The sequence below is a fragment of the Entamoeba histolytica genome, genomic scaffold (assembly GCF_000208925.1).
Source record: "Entamoeba histolytica HM-1:IMSS scf_1104750518847 genomic scaffold, whole genome shotgun sequence".
Taxonomy (NCBI): domain Eukaryota; phylum Evosea; order Mastigamoebida; family Endamoebidae; genus Entamoeba; species Entamoeba histolytica.
Window position 1 is genome coordinate 3,781 of NW_001915092.1, and position 20,208 is coordinate 23,988.

Sequence of the window (20,208 nt, forward strand, 5' to 3'; positions counted from 1 at the left end):
TAATTCTTGGATGCATTCCTGGTTTGAATTTGTATGCTCCATGTGATGTTCCAATTGAAATAGCAAGTGCATCTACTCCTGTGTCTTTAACAAATGCTTCAACATCCTTTGGATCAGTAAATACATGTTCTGCTGCTGCAACATCATCTTCAACTCCTGAAAGAACTCCAAGTTCTCCTTCAACAGTAACTCCAAATTTATGTGCATATTCAACAACTTGTTTTGTTAATTTAACATTCTCTTCATATGGAAGTGCTGATCCATCAATCATAACATTAGAGAATCCGTTATCTACACATTCTTTACAAATTTGGAAGTTAGCTCCATGGTCAAGGTTAAGTGAAATTGGAACACCTTTATGTTCTGGATCAATTTCTTTTGAATATTCAACAGCTCCTTTAGCAAGATTTCTCAAAAGAGTAGCATTAGCATATTCACGTGCTCCTTTTGATACTTGAAGAATAACTGGTGATTTAGCTTCAGTACATGCTTGAATAATAGCTTGCATTTGTTCAAGGTTATTGAAGTTAAAACCTGGAACAGCAAATCCTCCTTTAATAGCATGTTCAAACATTTCTTTGTGATTACAAAGTCCAAGTTCTTTATAGTTAACAGTCTTAGCAGCCATTTGTAAAAATGAAATGATATTTTAAGAAATTCTAAGGTTTTAATAAATCAAATTATGTGTCGACACGTTATTAATATCTGTCATTTTATTTAACCTTAAATATTCTTGTTTGAAATTCATCCTAATATCCTGAAATATTAAGGAAATTTTATTTATTTATATCTTTGAAGTTTCAATTTTTGTGTTTCAAAATAAGATTTTTTTTTGGAAGATTAGAAAGAAAAAAATAATTTAGTTTAAGAACTTGATCCAGCCGTTGGTAAAGTACTGCTCATAATGAATAATAAAGTTCCTCCAATTGAAAGTCCAACATTCATTGCCACCATGACTAAATTGCCTGCAATTTTCATATCATTTGGATCAACATCTTTATAAGCAATTTGGATAGCCCATGCAGAGACATAACCATTGGAGAATGAGAATAATAACATAATTGCAAACATAACAAATGGATTGTCATATACTTCGTAATAATAAATGAAAACAGGAATATAGAACACAACACGTACAACTGAAAGTCCAAGAATTGGCCATTTATTCCATGGAATTGGTATATAAACAGCAAATCGACTAAGAAGATCACCTAACATAAATATAAATGTATTAATCATGACTGTTGTTGATTGATTAATAGTACTTTCATCATAAGATGTTGCAGTGAAGAATCCTGGGAAAATAGAAAGAGTAACAAAGAAAATGAATCCAATGGAGAAGAGGTTAATAAACATTTTCTTGAATACACGGAAGAATCCTTTAATACCGCTTTTAGATTCACCTTCACAAGTAAGAAGAGTAACAGACTCTTCTTTTTGGTTACTTTGGGAATAAAGTTCTTTAGTTAAAGGAATGCAGAAATACATATACATGTACATGGCATAACTAATAAGTAATACAACACCATTCATATAAAAAGTAAGGAAATAATCATTATCAGGTTTTCCTTTGAAAATAGCATTGCTCAACATTCTAAGAAGTGATGAAATTAATCCACCAGCAGCCATACCAATGAAATAAATTGCACTATGGATGTTACTGAACATTCCTGATAATCCCATAAACACAGAAGAATTTATTGGAGTTGGTAATCCATTAAAAGTTGAAATACAAATCATAACCCAGAATCCTGCAGCATTTCCTTCAATAAAAACAAGGGCAAATGGGGTGATAACAAATAAAAGAATATGTAAAATGAAACTGGTATGAGCTAAGATGTTATGTGGGAAACTTTTTAATGAACTAGCAAGGTATGTCATAATAATAGCAATTAAAAAATTGAACCAATTGTAGAACAAAGGAAATGTTGACATATAACTCAAGTCATAAGTAAAATGAGTAGCCAATAAATCTCCTACATTCAATAAAGTATTGTAGAACATTAAATATGAACTTCCAAAGAAAAAGAAGAAAATGACAGTTAAGATATTTTGGAACAAAGTTAATTTTTGGTTACCAAAGTTCATTTGAATGATTAAATGAATAATAAGATTTAATTTTATCGAAATAAATTGTTAAGTAGTATTCGTTGATATTCTTTATTGTTCTTTTTTTAGGGTTTTCTTTCTATTTTGTTTCTCATTTAAAACAAATCTAGCTCAAAAAGGAAATAAAATAAATCATTTACTTTTAAACAGTTTGTAAAGTGGATGAACTGTATTTAGCCGAAGTCCAATATTTATTGTTTGATAATAATTTCCATTCATTTTTAGATTTTGAATGATATCAACTAACGGAATGGCACGTCCAATAACTGAGTTTAATGACTGAAATAGTGGAGAATGAATAGTACAAAAATGAATGTGGAAATGCCAAAATGATGGAACATAATGAACAAATGTAATAATTTCATTTTCTTTTAATCCATATTTATTTGTTAATATTTTCATTGTTGTTTTTTCTATTCTTTCTAATAACTGTATATGGTTTTGATTTAAAGCACGTAATGAATGAATTGAATGATCTCTTACTAATACTAACCCATAAACTTGATTAAGATTTTGACGATCCCATTTCATATCAAGTAGAGAAACATAGTCATCATCATTAATTAGTACATTGTTTTGTTCAGCTGTACCATTCAGAATATTATAAATCCATTGAAATTCTGAGGATGGAATAGAATTAATGAATGGTAGAGTAATTGAATTGAATATTTGAGGTGTTTCAGTAAATAACTCATATTTTTGTGGTTTATTTTTTTCAATATCATGTTGTGTTGCAGGAGAAATAACATCAACAGAATAAGAGGTAGTAATATTTCTTTCAATTGGAACTTCAATCTGATATTTTTTATATTTATCGTTTGTCATAATTAATCCTTTTTCAGGGTTTTTTTCTATTTCTTCAATAACATTTTGTCCTTCTGATTCACAAAATGGTTGTTTGGATATAAAATAAACTAAACATTTAATACTTTTTTATTTAAGATATAAGAATATAGCAAACTAGTAGGTTTTTGTTCATCATTTTCTGATATAACAATTGATTTTGTATCAAGAAATTCATTTATAACTTCTAGTTGTTGCATGAAAGAAATAAAATTTTAAGAGTTTATTATGATAACAAGATTTTAAAGAAAAATTGAGATTTAAAAAGATAAAATAAAAAATAAAAAAATCTTAACTAAAAATTCATTCGATTCAACAGGTTTATGAATATATTCGATGTTATTCTTTTTATTTCTCTTGTTTCTTCTAAACAAGTTAACATAGTTTCTAAAATGGAAGCTAAATCAAAAGAATTTGCTATTGAATGTCCTGATAATATTCCAAAACCAATTTGTGAAGAATTTATTTCTCAAAAAAGTTTTAAACCACTTGGAGGAATAGGAAATATCGCTACTTGTAAAATTTGTGAGTCATTTGTAGGAATAGCACTTGATTATATAACTAAAGGAGAGACAGTAGAGAATTTGAATAAGAAGATTCTTGACTTTTGTACTATCTTTTCAAGAGAATTACCACATCATTACTGTTTTGTAATTGCACAAGAAATTTATGTTAAAGTATTAAATGCTGTTCAAAACAATGAAACAGTTGACACTACACTTTGCTCAAAGATCAACTTATGTTAATTCATAAATTCTTCTAGAAGATTAAGGTTATTTATTTTTAGTTTAATATAAATAGATTTGTTTATCCAAACCAAAAAAATAGAATCAAAACTTGCATTCTATTTCAACATGTCAGAAGAAAGTGGCCAACAAGTACCACCTGCTATGGATTTATTCAGAATTACGTTCCATTCTCATAAGAAGCTTTATGACCTATTTTGGAAAGTAGTAGAGCCACTGTCTCAAATTCAAAGAGTTCAAAATACTATTGTATTGAAAAATGGTATAGTTATTCCTTTCCAATTGGCTCCTGTTTCAAGTACAATCCCTTCTTTATTTGCAAAAAAACAACAACATATTCTACTCTGTCCCTTATCAGATTCTAATTTAGAAGATAAAATTAGAACACAATTAGAATTATTTAGACAAGCTCAAATAGAACAACCATTATTAGTTATTATTATCAGTGACTCTGAAAAGAAAAAATATTCTGAAATAAAAGACTTTATTGAAAATGAAATTGAAGGTTTTGAATTAAAACAAACGAAGGTTAATTCTCAAAGCACATTTCAAATTAAATTAACAGAAAAAAAATATAGTCAGAGTGGATCTTTATCTTCTCCTTCTTTAATTAAACAAAAATTTGAATGTGACATTTGTAAAATTCCTATCCTTCGAGAAATCACTAAATCTGATGTAGAAAAAATATGTGGATTTATTGCTAAAAGCAAAATTAAAAGAGAGATGGAATGGAAAAGAGTTTCTGTAGAATTGAAGAATAGTGTTATGACTTGTTTAACATTTATTAGTGATATTTTTTATATCACTGAACAACAACTATTTTCTTTATTATGTATAAACAATAAACCACAATCATTTAAATCAAAAGTCTTAAAATTATTACATGAATATGGAATTTTATACTCATTCAGGAAATCCCCATTCAGAAGTTTGAACTATCCGAAATTAGAATTTCTCAATAAAATATTAGTCAAACCATGGATTTATCGTGACATTTATGACAGAGCTAGAAATTCGTGTTTCAGAGGAAGTTTTGCTGATGTTTCTTCAGTTTTTCAAGATTATGGTAAAGAATATGAACAAGTGGCATTTTTGATTTTTTATCATTTTGCTGTCATAAATGATATTTTTATTCTAGACGATGAAACTGTTAAAAAGAATAGAAGTGAAGCATTGGTTGAAAAGTATATAAGATCAACTCAAATAATATTCAATGAAGAAGAAGAAACTAGATTTGAATCAACTGAAGCTAAAATATTTCAAGAAAAAAGACAATTATCATATGCCTTTAAACAAGTTAATCACATTAACGCAATTCTTAACCAAAATAGTTTCTTACAAATAATAGAAAAACAGACTCATTGTGAACTATCAAATATTGAACTTCCAAAACATTTTCTTTGCTTTAGATTTATTAAAACACCTGATTTGATAGAACTCCATTGGAGTAAAAAACATTATGATAATGAACTTGAAATTGCTAGAAAATTTGAAACACCATTTCCAAAAAAAAGTGGTGGGGCTGTTGTAGCTAGTTTATTATTAAATGGAGATAAGATCATTGCAAAATCAGAAGATTTTGTTATTCTTGAAATTAATGAATGGAACCAAAAAGGATATTGTCTTGTAGAAAAAACAGAGAAAACAATTTCATTTCATCTAAGAACTATGGTAACAAGTTATGCTGTTTATATGTCAGTTATCAAATGTATAAATAGACTATATCATCTTTTGCAAAATACAGCCCCACCTCAGAAAAGATTTTGTTTCTGCCCAAAGTGCCTTCATAAAGGAATATTTACACCAATGCAATTTAGTTTAGATTCAGTAAGACACGAAGAAATTAATTTTAAATGTAAACATATTATAACTATGATTGAATGTTTCCCTGATTTTGTATATGAGATATATATGAGAGAAATGAAACCAATTCAAGTTGGAAACAAATTAAAAATTAATGAAGGTGGTTATTCTGAAATATATAAAACAATAAGAAATGATACTCAACAAGAAATTATTGCTAAAGTATTATTCAAAGGAGATTCCAAAGAATCATTTATGTTAAATTATACTCAATTTGTAAATGAAATTAAAGTCTCTGAAAGGTGTAAATGTCAATGGATATTAGAGTTAGTTTCATTCTCAATTGAAGATATGACACTTTATTATGAATTTTGTGAAGGAGGAAATCTCTACAAATATATTGATGAACAATCAACCCCATTTTCTGAAGAGATTCAATTGTCTCTAATTCTTGACCTTGCTCATGGAATAGAAGTTTTACATAAAAATGGATTTATTCACAGAGACATTAAATCACCTAATGTGTTAATCAAAAAAAACCCAATAAGATGTGTATTATGTGATTTTGGGTTATGTTCAGAATATGATTCTCATTATGTTTCTCAAGTAGATAATCCTATATGGTGTGCACCTGAAATTATTCAAAATGAACCACCAACAAGGTCATCAGACATTTATTCATTTTCTATTGTTATTTGGGAAATATTAACATTCAAACATCCTTTTGAATCATTTACTTTTATGACTTCATTAATAGGAGAAATTTTAAATGGGACAAGACCTGATGTTGATTTGGTTAAAAATGAAAAACTCAAACAATTATGTGAAGAAGGATGGGACGAAGACCCATTTAGAAGACCTGCAATAAATGATATTATTGAAACTCTGAGTAATGTTCATTAAATTAATTTATTTAATATTTAATATTCTATTTTTTTTATTTTAAGAGAGAACATAATGCTTCTTAAAACTAAAACGTTCAATTTATTCATTCTTATCTTGTTTATCTTCAAAGAAATTTTTGACTGTAAAAGTAATGGTAATTGTTAATGAAAATCCTAAAGCAAATAATAATAAGACAAGAAATACAATATCACTTTCAAAACGAATTGATTCAACTTCAGTCATTCTTTCACCTAAATTCATATTTAAATAAGTTTGTGGTAATACTGAAAGAAGTTGAGCCAAAGCATATGAAAATATTGGTAATCCAATTAAACCAAATAATACACAACAAATTCTGATAGGAAGAATTGGAACAAAAATTGAGAATAATGTAACATTACTAAAATAAGGCCAAAATTTAGAAGAAAATGAATGAACTTGCTGAAGTTTAGGAATAAAAGAAGATAAAATTTTTGATAAATAATACATTACAGAAAATAAAATAATTTCTGATAAAGTATGTATGATTACTGAAATACAAAAGGCATACACTTTACCGTATTTATAAGCAAATAACATATCAACTAATGAAGATTCAATATCTTGAGGTAATCGTAAATGAACTGATAATGATATGAATATAAGTTTTATAAAAGAAATATTAGAATTTACTAGAGATTGAATTGTTTGAAGAGTAGGCTGATAAAGTTGAACAAATACATTTCTATCCATTAAAACATTTTTTTTAATATTTAAAGTATTAATAACACAAACTCATCTAAACCTGTAATAGAATTAAGAGTAGAAGGAGTGTATAATATGTAACAAATAATTAAACTAATGATAAACAATATAAAATATTTAATAAGACTATTCTCCATCAAAATTTTTTAAGATAACTTTCTAAGTTTTTCTTTATTTTTCTGAATAAAAAGAATTGATAGAAAAAAGAAAATTGATTGAAATATTATTAACTAAACTTTCAGTCTAAAATCAATCATTTAAGTTGTCGTTTCTTTTCAAATCGAGTACTACTCTTTGGTGCTTTAAGTATATTTAATTGAACTTTTGGTGGATTTGTTAGTCCAAATGAAAGTGCAAGTCCTCCAATGTCAAGATCATTTACATTGAATACATCTTTCAATGAACGACTGTTATATGCCATAATATAAGCCTTATACCCATCTTTTGCTTCAGTATTTAAATAATAATTTTTTTCAACTAACTTTTCTAATTCTCTTTGAATATTAGCAATTTTTTTTTCAGGAACTTCATATTGAGTCAATGGAATCTTTTCTCCTTTTAAATATTCTAAAATACGTATTTCACAAGGTTGAACAAATAAAAGTGCACGTCCTTTAGTATCTGCACGAGCTGTTCTACCCACTCTATGAATATAGTCTTTTGGTGAATCAGGAAGGTCAACTTGAATAATCCAATCAACAGCAGGAATATCCAATCCACGAGCAGCAATATCAGTGGTAATTAAAATAGCTTCTTTTGCTTTACAAAATTCAAAAAATACTTTTGTTCTTTTATCTTGATCTAATTGTCCATGAAGTGCTTTAACTGGTATGTCAATATAATTCAATAAATCACTATAAAATTTAACAGCTTTACATGAAGACATAAAAACAATTGTTTTTTTATTTTTATTCTTTCTTAAAAATGTATATAATAATCTAAATCTATCTTTTGCTTCAATAAGAACATACCCTTGTTCTAATTTACTTGATGTGGATATTGTTGATTGACTTTCAACATTAATAACAACAGGTTGTTTTAATGAAATATTAGCAATATCATCAACTTTTTCTGATTGAGTAGCACTAAATAACATTGTTTGTCTATTCTTTGGTAATCTATTTAATATTTGTCTCATTTCTTCTTCAAATCCAACTTCCATAATTCTATCAGCTTCATCAATTACTAAACACTTTAAATTTCTGTAAATAAAACATTTAGTATTAATAATATGATCTAATAATCTACCTGGTGTTGCAACAACAATTGAAGCACCTTTTTTTAAAGCTTCTTCTTCCTTTTTTTTACTACTTCCACCAATAATTAATGTTCTTGTTCTTTCTGAATGAGCTAATATTTTTTCAAGTACATCAAATGTTTGAATAGCAAGTTCTCTAGTTGGTGAAATAATGATAGCACCTGTTCCATTTCTTGTTTGGAAATGGATTTTATTTAAAATTTCAACTATAGGAATTAAAAATGCTAAAGTCTTACCTGAACCAGTTCTAGCTTTTGCCATAATATCTTTTCCCATTAATAATAATGGAATTGACCTTGCTTGAATTGTAGTCATTTTAGTATATCCTGCTTCTTCAAGTGCTTTTTGAATTTCTTCTGAAAGGTTTAATGACTTATATTCAATGTCAGTTAAAAATGATGATGTGGTTCCTTTAGTTTTTTCTTCGTTTTCTTCTTTACTTTTTGTTTTATTTTGATTTATTTCTTCTTTATTTGTACGCTCTTGTTTTTCTTCATTTTCTTCTTCATTTTCTTCTTCATTTTCTTCTTCATTTTCTTCTTCATTTTCTATATTTTCATTTTCTTCTTCATTTTCTTCTTCATATTCTTCAGGGAATGCTTCACGAGCTGTTCTTTTTGACATGACAAACTTTTTGATTTGAACTGTTTTTTCAAACCCTAAGTAAATGAAAAAATATGAAACAATCTAATGTTATTAACATCATTTGATAATGGAATTATCTGAAAGAGTTCCACCAATTGGTCTTGTTAATAATTCTTATAATGGATGTTATGTCAATAGCTGTATTCAACTTTTATTTTCAATGAAGTCTTTTGTTTCTTATTTATCTTTTAACCCTCCAAATAATGAAATAATACAAAGAATCCGCTTACTTTTTGTTGATTTAATAAATACTACTCTTCAAAGTATTAATACGTTTTATTTCCTTGATTGTTATAATCCACAGTATGGAGATCCTAATGAATTTCTTGTACAAATATTAGAACAGTGTGAACAGTGCAATTATTATGAAATGTCTTTACAATGTGATATTAATTGTGAATGTGGAAAAACTGATACAGTTATTTCAAAAGAGCCTGTATTGCTAATTAGAAATAATGGTATTCAACTTGATTTATCCACACAACTCTATTCATCATTATTTAGAGAATTTCATTGTTCTTGTGGAAGAACGGTTAATGTTAAATTAAAGTCATTAAATTCTCCTCAATACCTCATTATAAGTGTTGAGAACATCAAAATAGTAAATAACAAAATAGAGAAACAAACAAAAAGTATTTCTCAAAATAGAGAAATTATATATAACAAAACACAATATTCTCTCAAGTCAATGATAACTCATATAAATGGATATGATAATGGTCATTGTAGGAGTTATGTTAAAATACAAAATAAATGGTATTGTTGTGATGACACTAATGTATATCTATGGAACGAACGTTTGTCTTATTTAATTTTAATATAAAACTTTCATCTTAATTAAATGTTAGAATTAGAAGAGGATGTAAGTGAAGTTGTAACAACGTTTTTATTTGAAAAAAAGGAAGAAGAACCTCAAAGCAAACTAATCATATCTCAACAATCAATATTTGATTATTATCTCTTTCTAAAAGAAAAACAAAATAATTAAAACTATTCTTAATTTGCTGACTTGATTGACAACATTTGTTAAAGAACCATGTGTCACCAAAGCCAAAATATCTTCTTCGCAACAATAAAATAAAGAAATAGCTAACTACTAAGTAGTTATTTCTGCAGAGCGAAGTGAATAAATTGAGATAACCTAATTCTTAAATATACTATAAGTATAGTAAATAATATTATAATAAAACTATAATAAATAATAAGGGTTTACATAATTCTTAAACAAAAAAGAAAAAAAAAAGAAAAACATAAAAAAGAAATACTAAATAAATATTTATTTTCATGAGTCATCAACAAAGAAAGAAGAATAATCATCAATTTGAAGATTCAGATCTTTTACTTAATGATAGTGATTCAGATGTAGAAAAAATCTCACCAAAAAAACCATCTGACAAATTCGAAAGAACACAAAGAAGTCAAAAGATTGCGACTCAATCAAAAAAAGGTGATCTTACACCTGAAGAAACTAATTTATTAGTAAATGATATAATGAGAAAGGTATTGGCTTATCAAGTGTCAAAGAAAATATTAACACGTGATGACATTTCAAAAACTGTTTTTGCAAAATACAAAATAAGTCCAAGAAATACATTTAAAAGTTGTATGGAAGAAGCCTCTAATAGACTAAAAAAACAATTTGGATTTGAATTAAAAGAAATTAAAAGTGGTAATTCAGGAAAATCTGTTTACATTCTTCTTGATGGAATTCAAGAAATTGAAGAACCAAAGACATATGCAGTAGAAGGAATGACTAATTCTATGATTATTCAACAATCAATCACATTTATAATACTTTCATTAACAATGCTTAATGGAGAAGCAATATTTCAAGAAGTTTTAGTTCAATATTTAAGAACGTTAGACATATGTTCTGTTCCAGAACAACCGTCATTAGAATTTTTTATTGATAAAGTATTAACAAAACAAGGGTATTTAAGAAGGATTATTATTCAAAATGATAATGGATCAAAAACAATAAAATATTCTTTAGGTGTTCGTACTTATGCAGAACTTGGTAAAGATATGTTATATTCAAAAATTGCTCAAATACATGGGGAAGAATTAGGTGAAAGTGAACGTTCTATGTTTAAAAAAGAAACTGAAAGATTTTTAACAGAAAATTATGATGAAGTTGAAGATGCTAACTTACTTGATAATGACGAAACAATATAATTAGAATTATTTATAATTATTGATTCAAATTGAATTAATTTTAAATGAAAAAAATAATTTGTTAGTTTGGAAGTATCATTTCAGGGTTCATTGCAAGAATAACTTTTGGTGCAACATAAACTACACAAAATCCACCAACAAAACCTGAAAAATATGCAAGTGGAATTTCAGCTGTATATTTTAACATGGTTTTATCACATTCATATTCATTAATATTATCTTTTAAACAATGAATTCGATATTTACAACAAAATTGTTCTATTCTACGAAGAAGGTTATTAATTTTTGCACTTTTTTCAACTGACTTCATAATAATATTTGGTAAAATAAATCCAATAGTTCCAAATAAACTCAAACATATTGATATAGCAACAATATATTCAAATATAAACTTTGGAAGTCTATGTATTTGATAAATAATATATTCTTTCATTGGAAGAATATGTGTAGTGAGTGTTTGCATATCAAATGACATTACTACTGAAGCAGCAAATACACATCCACATATCATTGCAGTTCTTCTTGGTGTTGGATTATATTCTTTACATCTTGGCATTAAAATAAGAATAACAACATGAATCATAAAGAATATAGGAAGCATTAATGGTAATGAATGAATATACATAACCGTTTGATAAAAATTTACCATAAATATAAGATGAATAAATCCAAATAACATTCCACAACAAACATCAGCAGGACTATGAACTCCCATATACATTCTACTAAAAGAAACACAAACAACATATATTATAAAAATTATACGATATTGAATACTGTCAGTTAAAGCAAATACAACAAATCCTGTATTGGCAATTGCGTTAATAGTGTGTGTACTGGGAAATCCAAAATCTTTTTCAGGAACTGGAGCCCATAAACCCTCTCCATAAGGTCTAGGTAAGCCAAATAAATTTTTAATGAAATTACCAACAAGAATATTAAAACAACAAGTAAAAGTAATCGCAATAACTGTCATAACATAGTCTGGGTGTGGATAAAATAATATAATTGTTGGGAGAACAGCGGCATATATACCAGTTCCTGCAACAAGAGTAATGAACAAAAAGAAACAATCAGTTATCCAATTTCTTTTTTTTTGAAGAGAAGCAACAAATGGAATTGTGTTATGCACAAATTGTGCAATAATTTTACGTAGTTCAGCACAAATAACAATCATCTACAAAACCAAAGAACTAAATTTTGACTAATAAAATAATAGGGTTTTCATTTGTCAATAAAGATTGTATGAAGAAAAATGATATGATTGACAAAAAACATAATTACTAAGAAAACTTCATTTATTCAATTAAATCTAGAGCAGATGGGAAAGGTGCGTCATCTTTTTCTATTTTGCTTAAAATAGATTGGTCAATAGATTGATGATTCAAGTTATCCGACTTAAATCTTGAAAGAATAGCATAAATAGTACTTCCAGTCAAATGTGGAAGGGTTTGTTTTAATCCTTGATAGTCAAATTTATCTGCTGAGTGATCTAATACCAATAATCCACTTACTTCAATTGCTGGTTGAATGTATTTTCTGTAAGGACTTAATTTTTTAATATCAGACATTTCAGCTTCCATAATACTAAAGAAGAATTTTAATTGAAGTCCTTTAGCACAATTAACTAACTTATCATTTTCTATAAGAAGTTCAATAACATGAATTGCAATATAACTTACAATTTGTTTCATTAATTGTTGTACTAATTCTTCTTTAATACCCATAGACTCAAGTTTATTCAAAATATCACTTAAATATTTTGGAACATAACCAGCAGTTACTTGTTCAAATTCAGCTGCTTTTCTTCTTTCAAAACATTGATTATCTTTCATCATACTTTCAAGAAAACCATTAAGTTTCATAGTAGAAGCAACAATAACCTTAATAAAGAAGAAATATTCAAGATCAAGAAGTTGAGTATTAAGACTACCATCACGTTCAACTTTTTTAACAATATAATTATTTGAAAGATTTGCAAATGTTAATAACATATATAATGCATTATCAAAAGTATTATCTCCAACACTCTTTAAATGATCAAGTTCAATAATTTCATTATTTCCTTTTAATAATACTTTAATTTCATTTGCTAAAGAAGGAATATTATTTTCATATTTATTATTATATTTGGAATATCTAATCATTAACTTTTTAATTAACTTTCCATTCTCTTTTTTCTCATTCTCCTCTTCATCTGAGGAAGAAGAGGATGATTTATCTTTTTTATTAACTTCTTCAGATGATTTTTGAAGTGAAACAATAACAACTTCTTTTTCTGCTAATTCTCTTTCTTTTTTATTATTCTCTTCTTTAAGTTCTTCAATTTGTTGTTTTAATTCTTCATTTTGATGTTTCAAATCTTCTTTCTCCTTCTTTTCATTTTCTATAATACTATTTGAATTTTCTTCAGCACTAGAAATTTGTTCTTTTAATTGTTTGTTTTCTTTAGACAAAACTTCCTACAAATAAGTTATTAAATGTTTACTCCTCTAAAGAACTAACTTACTCATAAGAATATTTGATTAACAATAATAAGCTATTCTTTGATTTATATTAACTTCTAATAAAGAATAGCTGATATTTGTTAACATGTAACAATCTACAACAAGAAGACTAAATGATAATAAAATTTTATTATTATCAAATAATATTAATTATCAAATATTCTCCCCTCAACAACTCAAACAATAATAACTCATTAAACACTCAAAATAAATAACTCAAGACAATCCTCAAAACTCATTAACACACACTACTCACCTCATATATATAATAAAAAAACAAACTTTTTCTTTTTTAATATTGTCTATTTCTTCATTCTTTTGTTTCAATAACTCTTCAGAACCTGCAGCAGCATTCTTTTCAGTTTCTTCTAATTTCTTTTGTAAGTCTTTAAGTTGACCTTTTAATTCATTATTCTCTTTCTCAGAATCATTAACTTTCTTTTCTAATTCTTCTACCTTTTGTTTTTCGTTATTCTTTTCTCCTTCTAATTCTTCTACCTTCTTTGTTTGTTCTTCTTTCTCTTTTTGAATTTCTTCAATTTTCTTTGCTTGTTCTTCTTTTTCTTTTTCTAATTCTTCACCCTTATTCTTTAATTCTTGATCTTTCTTTTCAACTTCTGCTTTAAGTGTAGCTTCAGCAGCAACTGAAATTGCTAAAGAAGCTTTAGCCTCTTCTTTTTCTTTTGTTTCTTCTTGAACTTTCTTATTCAATTCTTCAATTTGAATATCTTTTTCTTTAACTGCATCTTCCTATAAATGATTAGTGTCATAATTCAAATTATTTATTATTATGAAAGAAATGAGTGTGTGTAGATAATAGAATTTGTTATATTGTTATGGCAAGAGAATTGATTGATTAAAGAGATTAGTTATTAGAGGAGTATATTCAAAATTAAACAAACTATTTCTTTATCTTTTTCAGCTTTAAGAGCTTCTATTTGAGCTTTTAAAGCAGCAACTTTTTTATGATGTTTTTGTTTTTTTTCTGCAAGAGCTTGCTCAACAGCTTTGTCAATGTCTTCTTGTTTGAATTTTTTCTTATCCTTATCTTTTTTACCTTTAATTTTAACATCAGACATTGATGCTGCAAATAAACTCTTTTCTTTTGCCTTATCTGTTTTTTCTTTAGATTTATCACTTGAAGTAGCTGCTTCTTTTTGTTGTTCTTCTAATTGTTTTTGTCTTGCAGCTTCTTCTTGTTCTTGAATTTCTTTTTGTTTTCTTTGTTTTTCAACAAGTTCTTCTTCTTCTTTTTCTTCATCAATATTATCTTTCTTTGACTCTTCAGCTTCATTCTCTTCTTTTTCAATTTTTTCTTCTTTTTTAATCTCATGATTCTTTTTATCAACTTGTTGTACAAGTAATTCATGAATGTCTGTAGTAGCAGCAATATTAGATGACTGATTCATATGAAGAACTTCTGTTTCATCAGAACTTCCACCAGCTTCACCAATAAGAGAAGTAATTTTCATATCAACTGTGGCTGGAACTTTTCCTTTTAGAGGAAGAGAAATATCTTTACCAACACCATTTAAGTCAGCGTAATGTGCTAAGTCAACATATCCTTTACAAAGCTCTTTTCCTTTTTTACCAATAGAATGAAGAGAAACTTCAAGTCCTTTTTCTTCATAACCATTCTTAGTAAGGAATAAAGTACAATGGATATTTACAGTTTGAACAGGAGAGTAAAGAACATTACTACCATGGACTTGAGCCTTTTCAATAGATCCTTTATTTTCTTTCTTTTCACCTCTTCTCCACTTTAGGATAACTTCAGTACCTTCAGGTACTCCAATACCAGATATCTGTTTAAATTCAATAGTATAATCTTGTTTAATATTCTTCTTAAGTAATGACTTCATTTGAAACCTAATAATATTGAGTTCTCTTTATATAGTAAAGTTCAGAAAATTAAAAAAGACTAAAAACAGAGTATTGTAAACTATTAAGTACTTTAAATATATTAATGTTACTATAAATGGTATTTCAATTTTATTTTAATTTTATCTTCATTTTGGAATAGAAAAAATATAACAAATTAATAATATTCAAATTCAATTACATTGTATTTGTTTATTCATACTTTTAAATCGTCTGGTATTTTCATCTTTTTCTTCATAACTATTTTTTCAGTAAAAAGCGTATCATCAAGTCTAAAACAGGCAAATGTGGAATGGTCCATTTTACCTCCAACAAATGTTTCAATTTTTTTTACTTTACATTCTCTTGCTCGTTTTGTTTTTTGTATAATAAAATTATACAAATTAAAACAAAGTTCTTCTAATGAGTCATTAAAAAACAAACTCAAAAATGATGAATAAAATACTTCTTTCCTTTTTTCCCAATGCTCTTCGTTATCATCACTCCATTCTAATCCACTTAAACCACATTCTTTAGGAGTTTGATAATATGTTTTAATATCAAAATTATCACATACACCATCTGTCATTAATGCTATAACACTTCCTGCACTACAAAATTTAATTCCACATTTAAAATTATCTAACTCAGGATAGTCACCTTCTACTGGTCCAAGCCTTCCTCCAGTTGTTTTAACATCAACCCTTCCTGAATAATCATCAATTAATTCATTTACTACTGCCGTTCTAGGATCAATAACAAGTGCTCGACAATCACCAATATTACAATACATACACGCAAAACTTGTTCCAGTTCTTAAAACTACTATCCCAAGAAATGTTGTTAGTCCAGCATCTGTAGATAATTCTTGGGTTTGTAAAATTGCAGTTTGGACATAAGCAATTGCCTCCACAATTATTTTTTGTGCTTTGGCAAGTGTTTTTGTTTTTGGAATTTCTACAGAAACATATTCAGTAAATTTTTCACAGGCAACATGTGCAGAAGTTGCTGGCCTTTTTCCCATTCCGCATCCATCAGCAATACAAAATACAGCACAATCTTTATAAATATTTGCTGTAGTACAATCAGCAATTGGTTTACCAAATTTTTCACCATTTAATACTGGATAAGTACTAAAACTAACATTTGAATATCCTTTAACATATGTTGAATAATAAGCTTCAGGTGTAGCTTCGTGATGAGGAGAAACGAGATTGAGATAACAAATATTTGTATCTGGTTGAATGAACAAAGTTTTTGGTGGTTCTTCAATTTTTTGTTTTTCGTATGCCATTCTAATAAACTTTAAAATTGTTTTATCTATCTTTTGACATAATGGATGAAACATATCAAAAGGAAGAACAGCTAATGAATCTATATTGAACATTGAATTAGTCAATTGAAGGTTCTTTATTTTTTCTTTTTTTAAAAAAAAAGAAAGAAAAATATTTAAATTTCGTTTAAATTATCACTTGAAAATTCAACTTTTTGATTGGCACAAAACTGATAATAGAACTGCTAATTCATTCAAAATGTTATTTTTATTTTTATTTTTCATTACTCCTATTCTTTGTTATGATTTTATTTCTTCTTCAATTTGTGTTAATACATCATTCCCACAAAAATCTACTTTTGCTTATTTTGTTCAATCTTGGCCAGGAACATTTTGTATGGATCAATCTTGTCATTCTATCACTCAGATTAATGAAGGTTTTACTATTCATGGATTTTGGCCACAAAAAACAGAAAGTACTTATCCTGAATGTTGTTTTACTTATTGGAAAAATGAAGAAATTACTCAATACGTTCAAAGTCATGAATGGTTATTAGCAAATCTACGTTATTATTGGCCTGGATTAAAACAATGTTCATTTTTTAATTATGAATATTTAAAGCATGGTACATGTATTCCATCAATATCCCATGGAGAAGATGGTCCTCAGTATTTTGCTGATATTGCATTAAGTATTGCAAATAAAACAAATTCATGGAAAATAATGAAAGAAAAAGGTATTAAAGATGACTCAATAACTCAATATTCAAAGGAATATATACGTTCTTTATTTAAAGAGATTTATGGTGCTAATCCGTTATTATTTTGTTTTGGGAATTTTTTTGATGAGTTTCGATTATGTAGTGATATTCCCTCATTTAATAGACGTTCTCATCCAAAAATTTTTGATTGTGACATTTCTTTTAGATATTTAGAGACATGTAACAATTCTATTATCTTTCCAAAATTCCCTAACTATACCATTAACTCAAATTGTCTTTATTGATTTTAAAAAATAAATATTTTTTTAAAAGAATTCAATTAATTCTTCATTTCTTCAATTTCTTTATCAAGTTGATGGACTTGTTCTTCTAATTTACTTAAAAATTCTGAGTCTTTAGCTAATTCAGCTTTATATAATTCATTATTCTTAACAGCAGCCTTATATAATTTCTCTAATTTTTGTCCTTGTTTCTTTCCAATTGGTTTACCATCAAGTCCAACAGTAGGAATAATTCCATTTTCTGGTTTTGGATATTCCTTAAATAAATCATTTGGATCTGAAGCCCAACTCTTGTAATTACTAATCTTTTTAACTAAATCAGCTCTTTTACTTTGTTTCTTTTTAAATGCTTGTTCACGAGCAACTTTTTTCTTTTCTTCAATAGAAGCAAGAATTTCTTCAGGATTTCCTAATTTCCAAGCAGTTTTACCATCATCTTCAACACGTACACCGACTTTTGGTAAATCTTCATCTCTAACTTTATCACATAAATTCAATATATTTGTATTTTTAGATTTAATAGCTTCTTTTCTAACTTCTGTTCTAAATAAACACCATGTATCTAATAATGGTGCATTATCAGATGATGATGATACTTGTTTTTCTTCAATACCAAATACTTTTAACATTTTTTGAATATAATATAAAGCTGATCTTAATAATAATGTACTTGAAGTTGATGATAAATATTCATTACATTTACGAATTAAAGCAAAGAGATGGTTCATAGCTGTAGCTGTATCAAAATTATTACATAATGCAGTATGAATACCTTTTCTTCTTGTTTCAAGAGTAGTTAAAAAGTCTCTATCCTTAGCATCAAGAGGAGATCCTTTTAATGGTGCATTCAAAGCACTATGCATAGTTGCAAAGAATTCAACAATAGTTTTTTCTTTAGAAATAGCTTCATCTAAAGCAGAATCAGAGAAATTAATAACTGCATCCCATGATTGCATCAAGAATAATATTCTTAATTGCCTTGCACTATATTTTTCAAGAGCTTGTTTGATAGTAATAAAGTTTTTAAGTGACTTAGACATTTTAAGTCCATTAATATGAAGATGTCCAGTATGAAGGAAATATCGTACCCAACTTTCTTTTTTATTAAAATATGCTTCTGACTGTGCTAATTCATTTTCATGATGTGGGAATTTAAGATCTTCTCCTCCTGAATGGATATCTAAAGTATCTCCAAAAACATTTGAAGCCATAGCACTACATTCAATATGCCAACCTGGTCTTCCTGGACCCCATTGACTTTCCCAACTTGGTTCACCTGCTTTTGATTTCTTCCATAATGCAAAATCATTTTTGTTATGTTTCTCTCCATCAGCTGGGGCATCTACGTCACCGACACTCCATGGTTCTAATCTTCCATATGTCATTCCAGCCTTTCTAAAAGAGGCTGTGTCAAAATAAACACTTCCATTTGATTCATATGCATAACCATTATCAATAATTTTTTGAATAAAAGCAATAACTTCTGGAATAAATTCAGTAACACGAGAAATAACATCTGGTCTTCTAATTCCAAGAGCATCACAATCAGCAAAGAAAAGTTCTTCATATTTTCTTGCATGGATTCTAGCAGCTTCCTTCATTTCTATTGGATCAACAGTCTCTTTTTGTCTAACATCAAGATATTTACCAATAACATCAGTCATACGAGCAAAAACTTCAGCGGTGTTTTGTCCATTAAATGAATCAAGTGTTGGAAAGACTTTTTCATATTCTTCTTTTTGAGACTTAAATAACGATAACATAGCAGCATCTTTTGTTTCATTCATTTGTTTTTCAATATTTTCTTTATGCTCATTCCATGCTTCTTTCATCATTTTAATTGTATCAGCAGTAACTTTTGGTGTAGCAGTACAATATTTAGAAATTAAAAGATTTTTTCTTGCTTTGAGAATAATTTTATCATCAACATCAGTAATGTTCATACATTGAATTACTTGATAACCAAAATAATCTTCTAATATTCTTCTAAAAATATCAGTAGAAAGATATGTTCTTGCATGTCCAAGGTGACTATCATCATAAACAGTTGGACCACAACAATACCATCTAATTGGTCCATTGCAAACAAAGTTATCAAGACCATCTCTTTTAAGAGTGTTATGAACCTTGAGTGTTTCAGTCATTATTAATTTAGTTAAAACTAAAAACAAAAAAAAATTTTCTTAAAAACAAAAAAGGGTTTTTATTTTTCAGTTAAAATATAATTATAAAAAATAAAATGAAAGTATTTTTTTTATTAAAAATAATAATAAAAATATTCAAGTAATTTAACAAATTAAAATACTTTTTTATTTATTTTATTCTTATTTTTATTATTCAAATAGTTTTTCATTTTA

The 20,208-nt window shown here is 27.2% G+C and overlaps 13 protein-coding genes and 1 pseudogene across 13 annotated transcripts, besides 1 other annotated feature; 5 read left to right on the forward strand and 9 right to left on the reverse strand.

Moving 5' to 3' along the window:
* EHI_169470 overlaps positions 1-628 on the reverse strand; it is a 735-nt pseudogene extending 107 nt beyond the window's left edge.
* A 214-nt stretch (positions 629-842) lies between these two features.
* Positions 843-2,073, reverse strand: EHI_169580 (nucleoside transporter, putative). The gene has a single exon (XM_645282.2). The coding sequence runs from the start codon at positions 2,002-2,004 to the stop codon at positions 865-867; it is 1,140 nt and encodes a 379-aa protein (XP_650374.2). The 5' UTR covers positions 2,005-2,073; the 3' UTR covers positions 843-864.
* A 168-nt stretch (positions 2,074-2,241) lies between these two features.
* On the reverse strand, positions 2,242-3,152 carry EHI_169590 (scavenger mRNA decapping enzyme, putative; the record flags this gene model as incomplete). The annotated part of the gene is made up of 2 exons (XM_645283.1): positions 2,242-3,023; positions 3,071-3,152. The coding sequence occupies 2 exons, from the start codon at positions 3,150-3,152 to the stop codon at positions 2,242-2,244; spliced, it is 864 nt and encodes a 287-aa protein (XP_650375.1).
* A 192-nt stretch (positions 3,153-3,344) lies between these two features.
* Positions 3,345-3,698, forward strand: EHI_169600 (uncharacterized protein; the record flags this gene model as incomplete). Its single annotated transcript, XM_645284.2, has 1 exon — positions 3,345-3,698. One exon carries the CDS (start codon positions 3,345-3,347, stop codon positions 3,696-3,698), a length of 354 nt encoding a protein of 117 aa, XP_650376.2.
* Positions 3,699-3,806: 108 nt separating this feature from the next.
* Positions 3,807-6,404, forward strand: EHI_169610 (protein kinase domain containing protein; the record flags this gene model as incomplete). The annotated part of the gene is made up of 1 exon (XM_645285.1): positions 3,807-6,404. The coding sequence occupies one exon, from the start codon at positions 3,807-3,809 to the stop codon at positions 6,402-6,404; it is 2,598 nt and encodes an 865-aa protein (XP_650377.1).
* An 81-nt stretch (positions 6,405-6,485) lies between these two features.
* EHI_169620 (uncharacterized protein) lies at positions 6,486-7,118 on the reverse strand (the record flags this gene model as incomplete). Its single annotated transcript, XM_645286.1, has 1 exon — positions 6,486-7,118. One exon carries the CDS (start codon positions 7,116-7,118, stop codon positions 6,486-6,488), a length of 633 nt encoding a protein of 210 aa, XP_650378.1.
* Positions 7,119-7,383: 265 nt separating this feature from the next.
* EHI_169630 (DEAD/DEAH box helicase, putative) lies at positions 7,384-9,012 on the reverse strand (the record flags this gene model as incomplete). Its single annotated transcript, XM_645287.1, has 1 exon — positions 7,384-9,012. One exon carries the CDS (start codon positions 9,010-9,012, stop codon positions 7,384-7,386), a length of 1,629 nt encoding a protein of 542 aa, XP_650379.1.
* An 88-nt stretch (positions 9,013-9,100) lies between these two features.
* Positions 9,101-10,021, forward strand: EHI_169640 (uncharacterized protein; the record flags this gene model as incomplete). The annotated part of the gene is made up of 2 exons (XM_645288.1): positions 9,101-9,830; positions 9,882-10,021. 2 exons carry the CDS (start codon positions 9,101-9,103, stop codon positions 10,019-10,021), a joined length of 870 nt encoding a protein of 289 aa, XP_650380.1.
* Positions 10,022-10,317: 296 nt separating this feature from the next.
* Positions 10,318-11,208, forward strand: EHI_169650 (uncharacterized protein; the record flags this gene model as incomplete). The annotated part of the gene is made up of 1 exon (XM_645289.1): positions 10,318-11,208. One exon carries the CDS (start codon positions 10,318-10,320, stop codon positions 11,206-11,208), a length of 891 nt encoding a protein of 296 aa, XP_650381.1.
* Positions 11,209-11,269: 61 nt separating this feature from the next.
* Positions 11,270-12,385, reverse strand: EHI_169660 (lipid phosphate phosphatase, putative; the record flags this gene model as incomplete). Its single annotated transcript, XM_645290.1, has 1 exon — positions 11,270-12,385. One exon carries the CDS (start codon positions 12,383-12,385, stop codon positions 11,270-11,272), a length of 1,116 nt encoding a protein of 371 aa, XP_650382.1.
* Positions 12,386-12,506: 121 nt separating this feature from the next.
* EHI_169670 (uncharacterized protein) lies at positions 12,507-15,577 on the reverse strand (the record flags this gene model as incomplete). The annotated part of the gene is made up of 3 exons (XM_645291.1): positions 12,507-13,670; positions 13,998-14,465; positions 14,618-15,577. 3 exons carry the CDS (start codon positions 15,575-15,577, stop codon positions 12,507-12,509), a joined length of 2,592 nt encoding a protein of 863 aa, XP_650383.1.
* A 215-nt stretch (positions 15,578-15,792) lies between these two features.
* EHI_169680 (uncharacterized protein) lies at positions 15,793-16,962 on the reverse strand (the record flags this gene model as incomplete). Its single annotated transcript, XM_645292.1, has 1 exon — positions 15,793-16,962. One exon carries the CDS (start codon positions 16,960-16,962, stop codon positions 15,793-15,795), a length of 1,170 nt encoding a protein of 389 aa, XP_650384.1.
* A 145-nt stretch (positions 16,963-17,107) lies between these two features.
* On the forward strand, positions 17,108-17,854 carry EHI_169690 (ribonuclease, putative; the record flags this gene model as incomplete). The annotated part of the gene is made up of 1 exon (XM_645293.1): positions 17,108-17,854. One exon carries the CDS (start codon positions 17,108-17,110, stop codon positions 17,852-17,854), a length of 747 nt encoding a protein of 248 aa, XP_650385.1.
* Positions 17,855-17,889: 35 nt separating this feature from the next.
* Positions 17,890-19,995, reverse strand: EHI_169700 (cysteinyl-tRNA synthetase, putative; the record flags this gene model as incomplete). The annotated part of the gene is made up of 1 exon (XM_645294.1): positions 17,890-19,995. The coding sequence occupies one exon, from the start codon at positions 19,993-19,995 to the stop codon at positions 17,890-17,892; it is 2,106 nt and encodes a 701-aa protein (XP_650386.1).
* Positions 19,996-20,153: 158 nt separating this feature from the next.
* Positions 20,154-20,208: part of a repeat region that runs on past the window's edge.

Coding starts and splice junctions, on each gene's coding strand:
- EHI_169580 (XM_645282.2), bottom strand. CDS start 2,004: ATGTTCTACAATACTTTATTGAATGTAGGAGATTTATTGGCTACTCAT.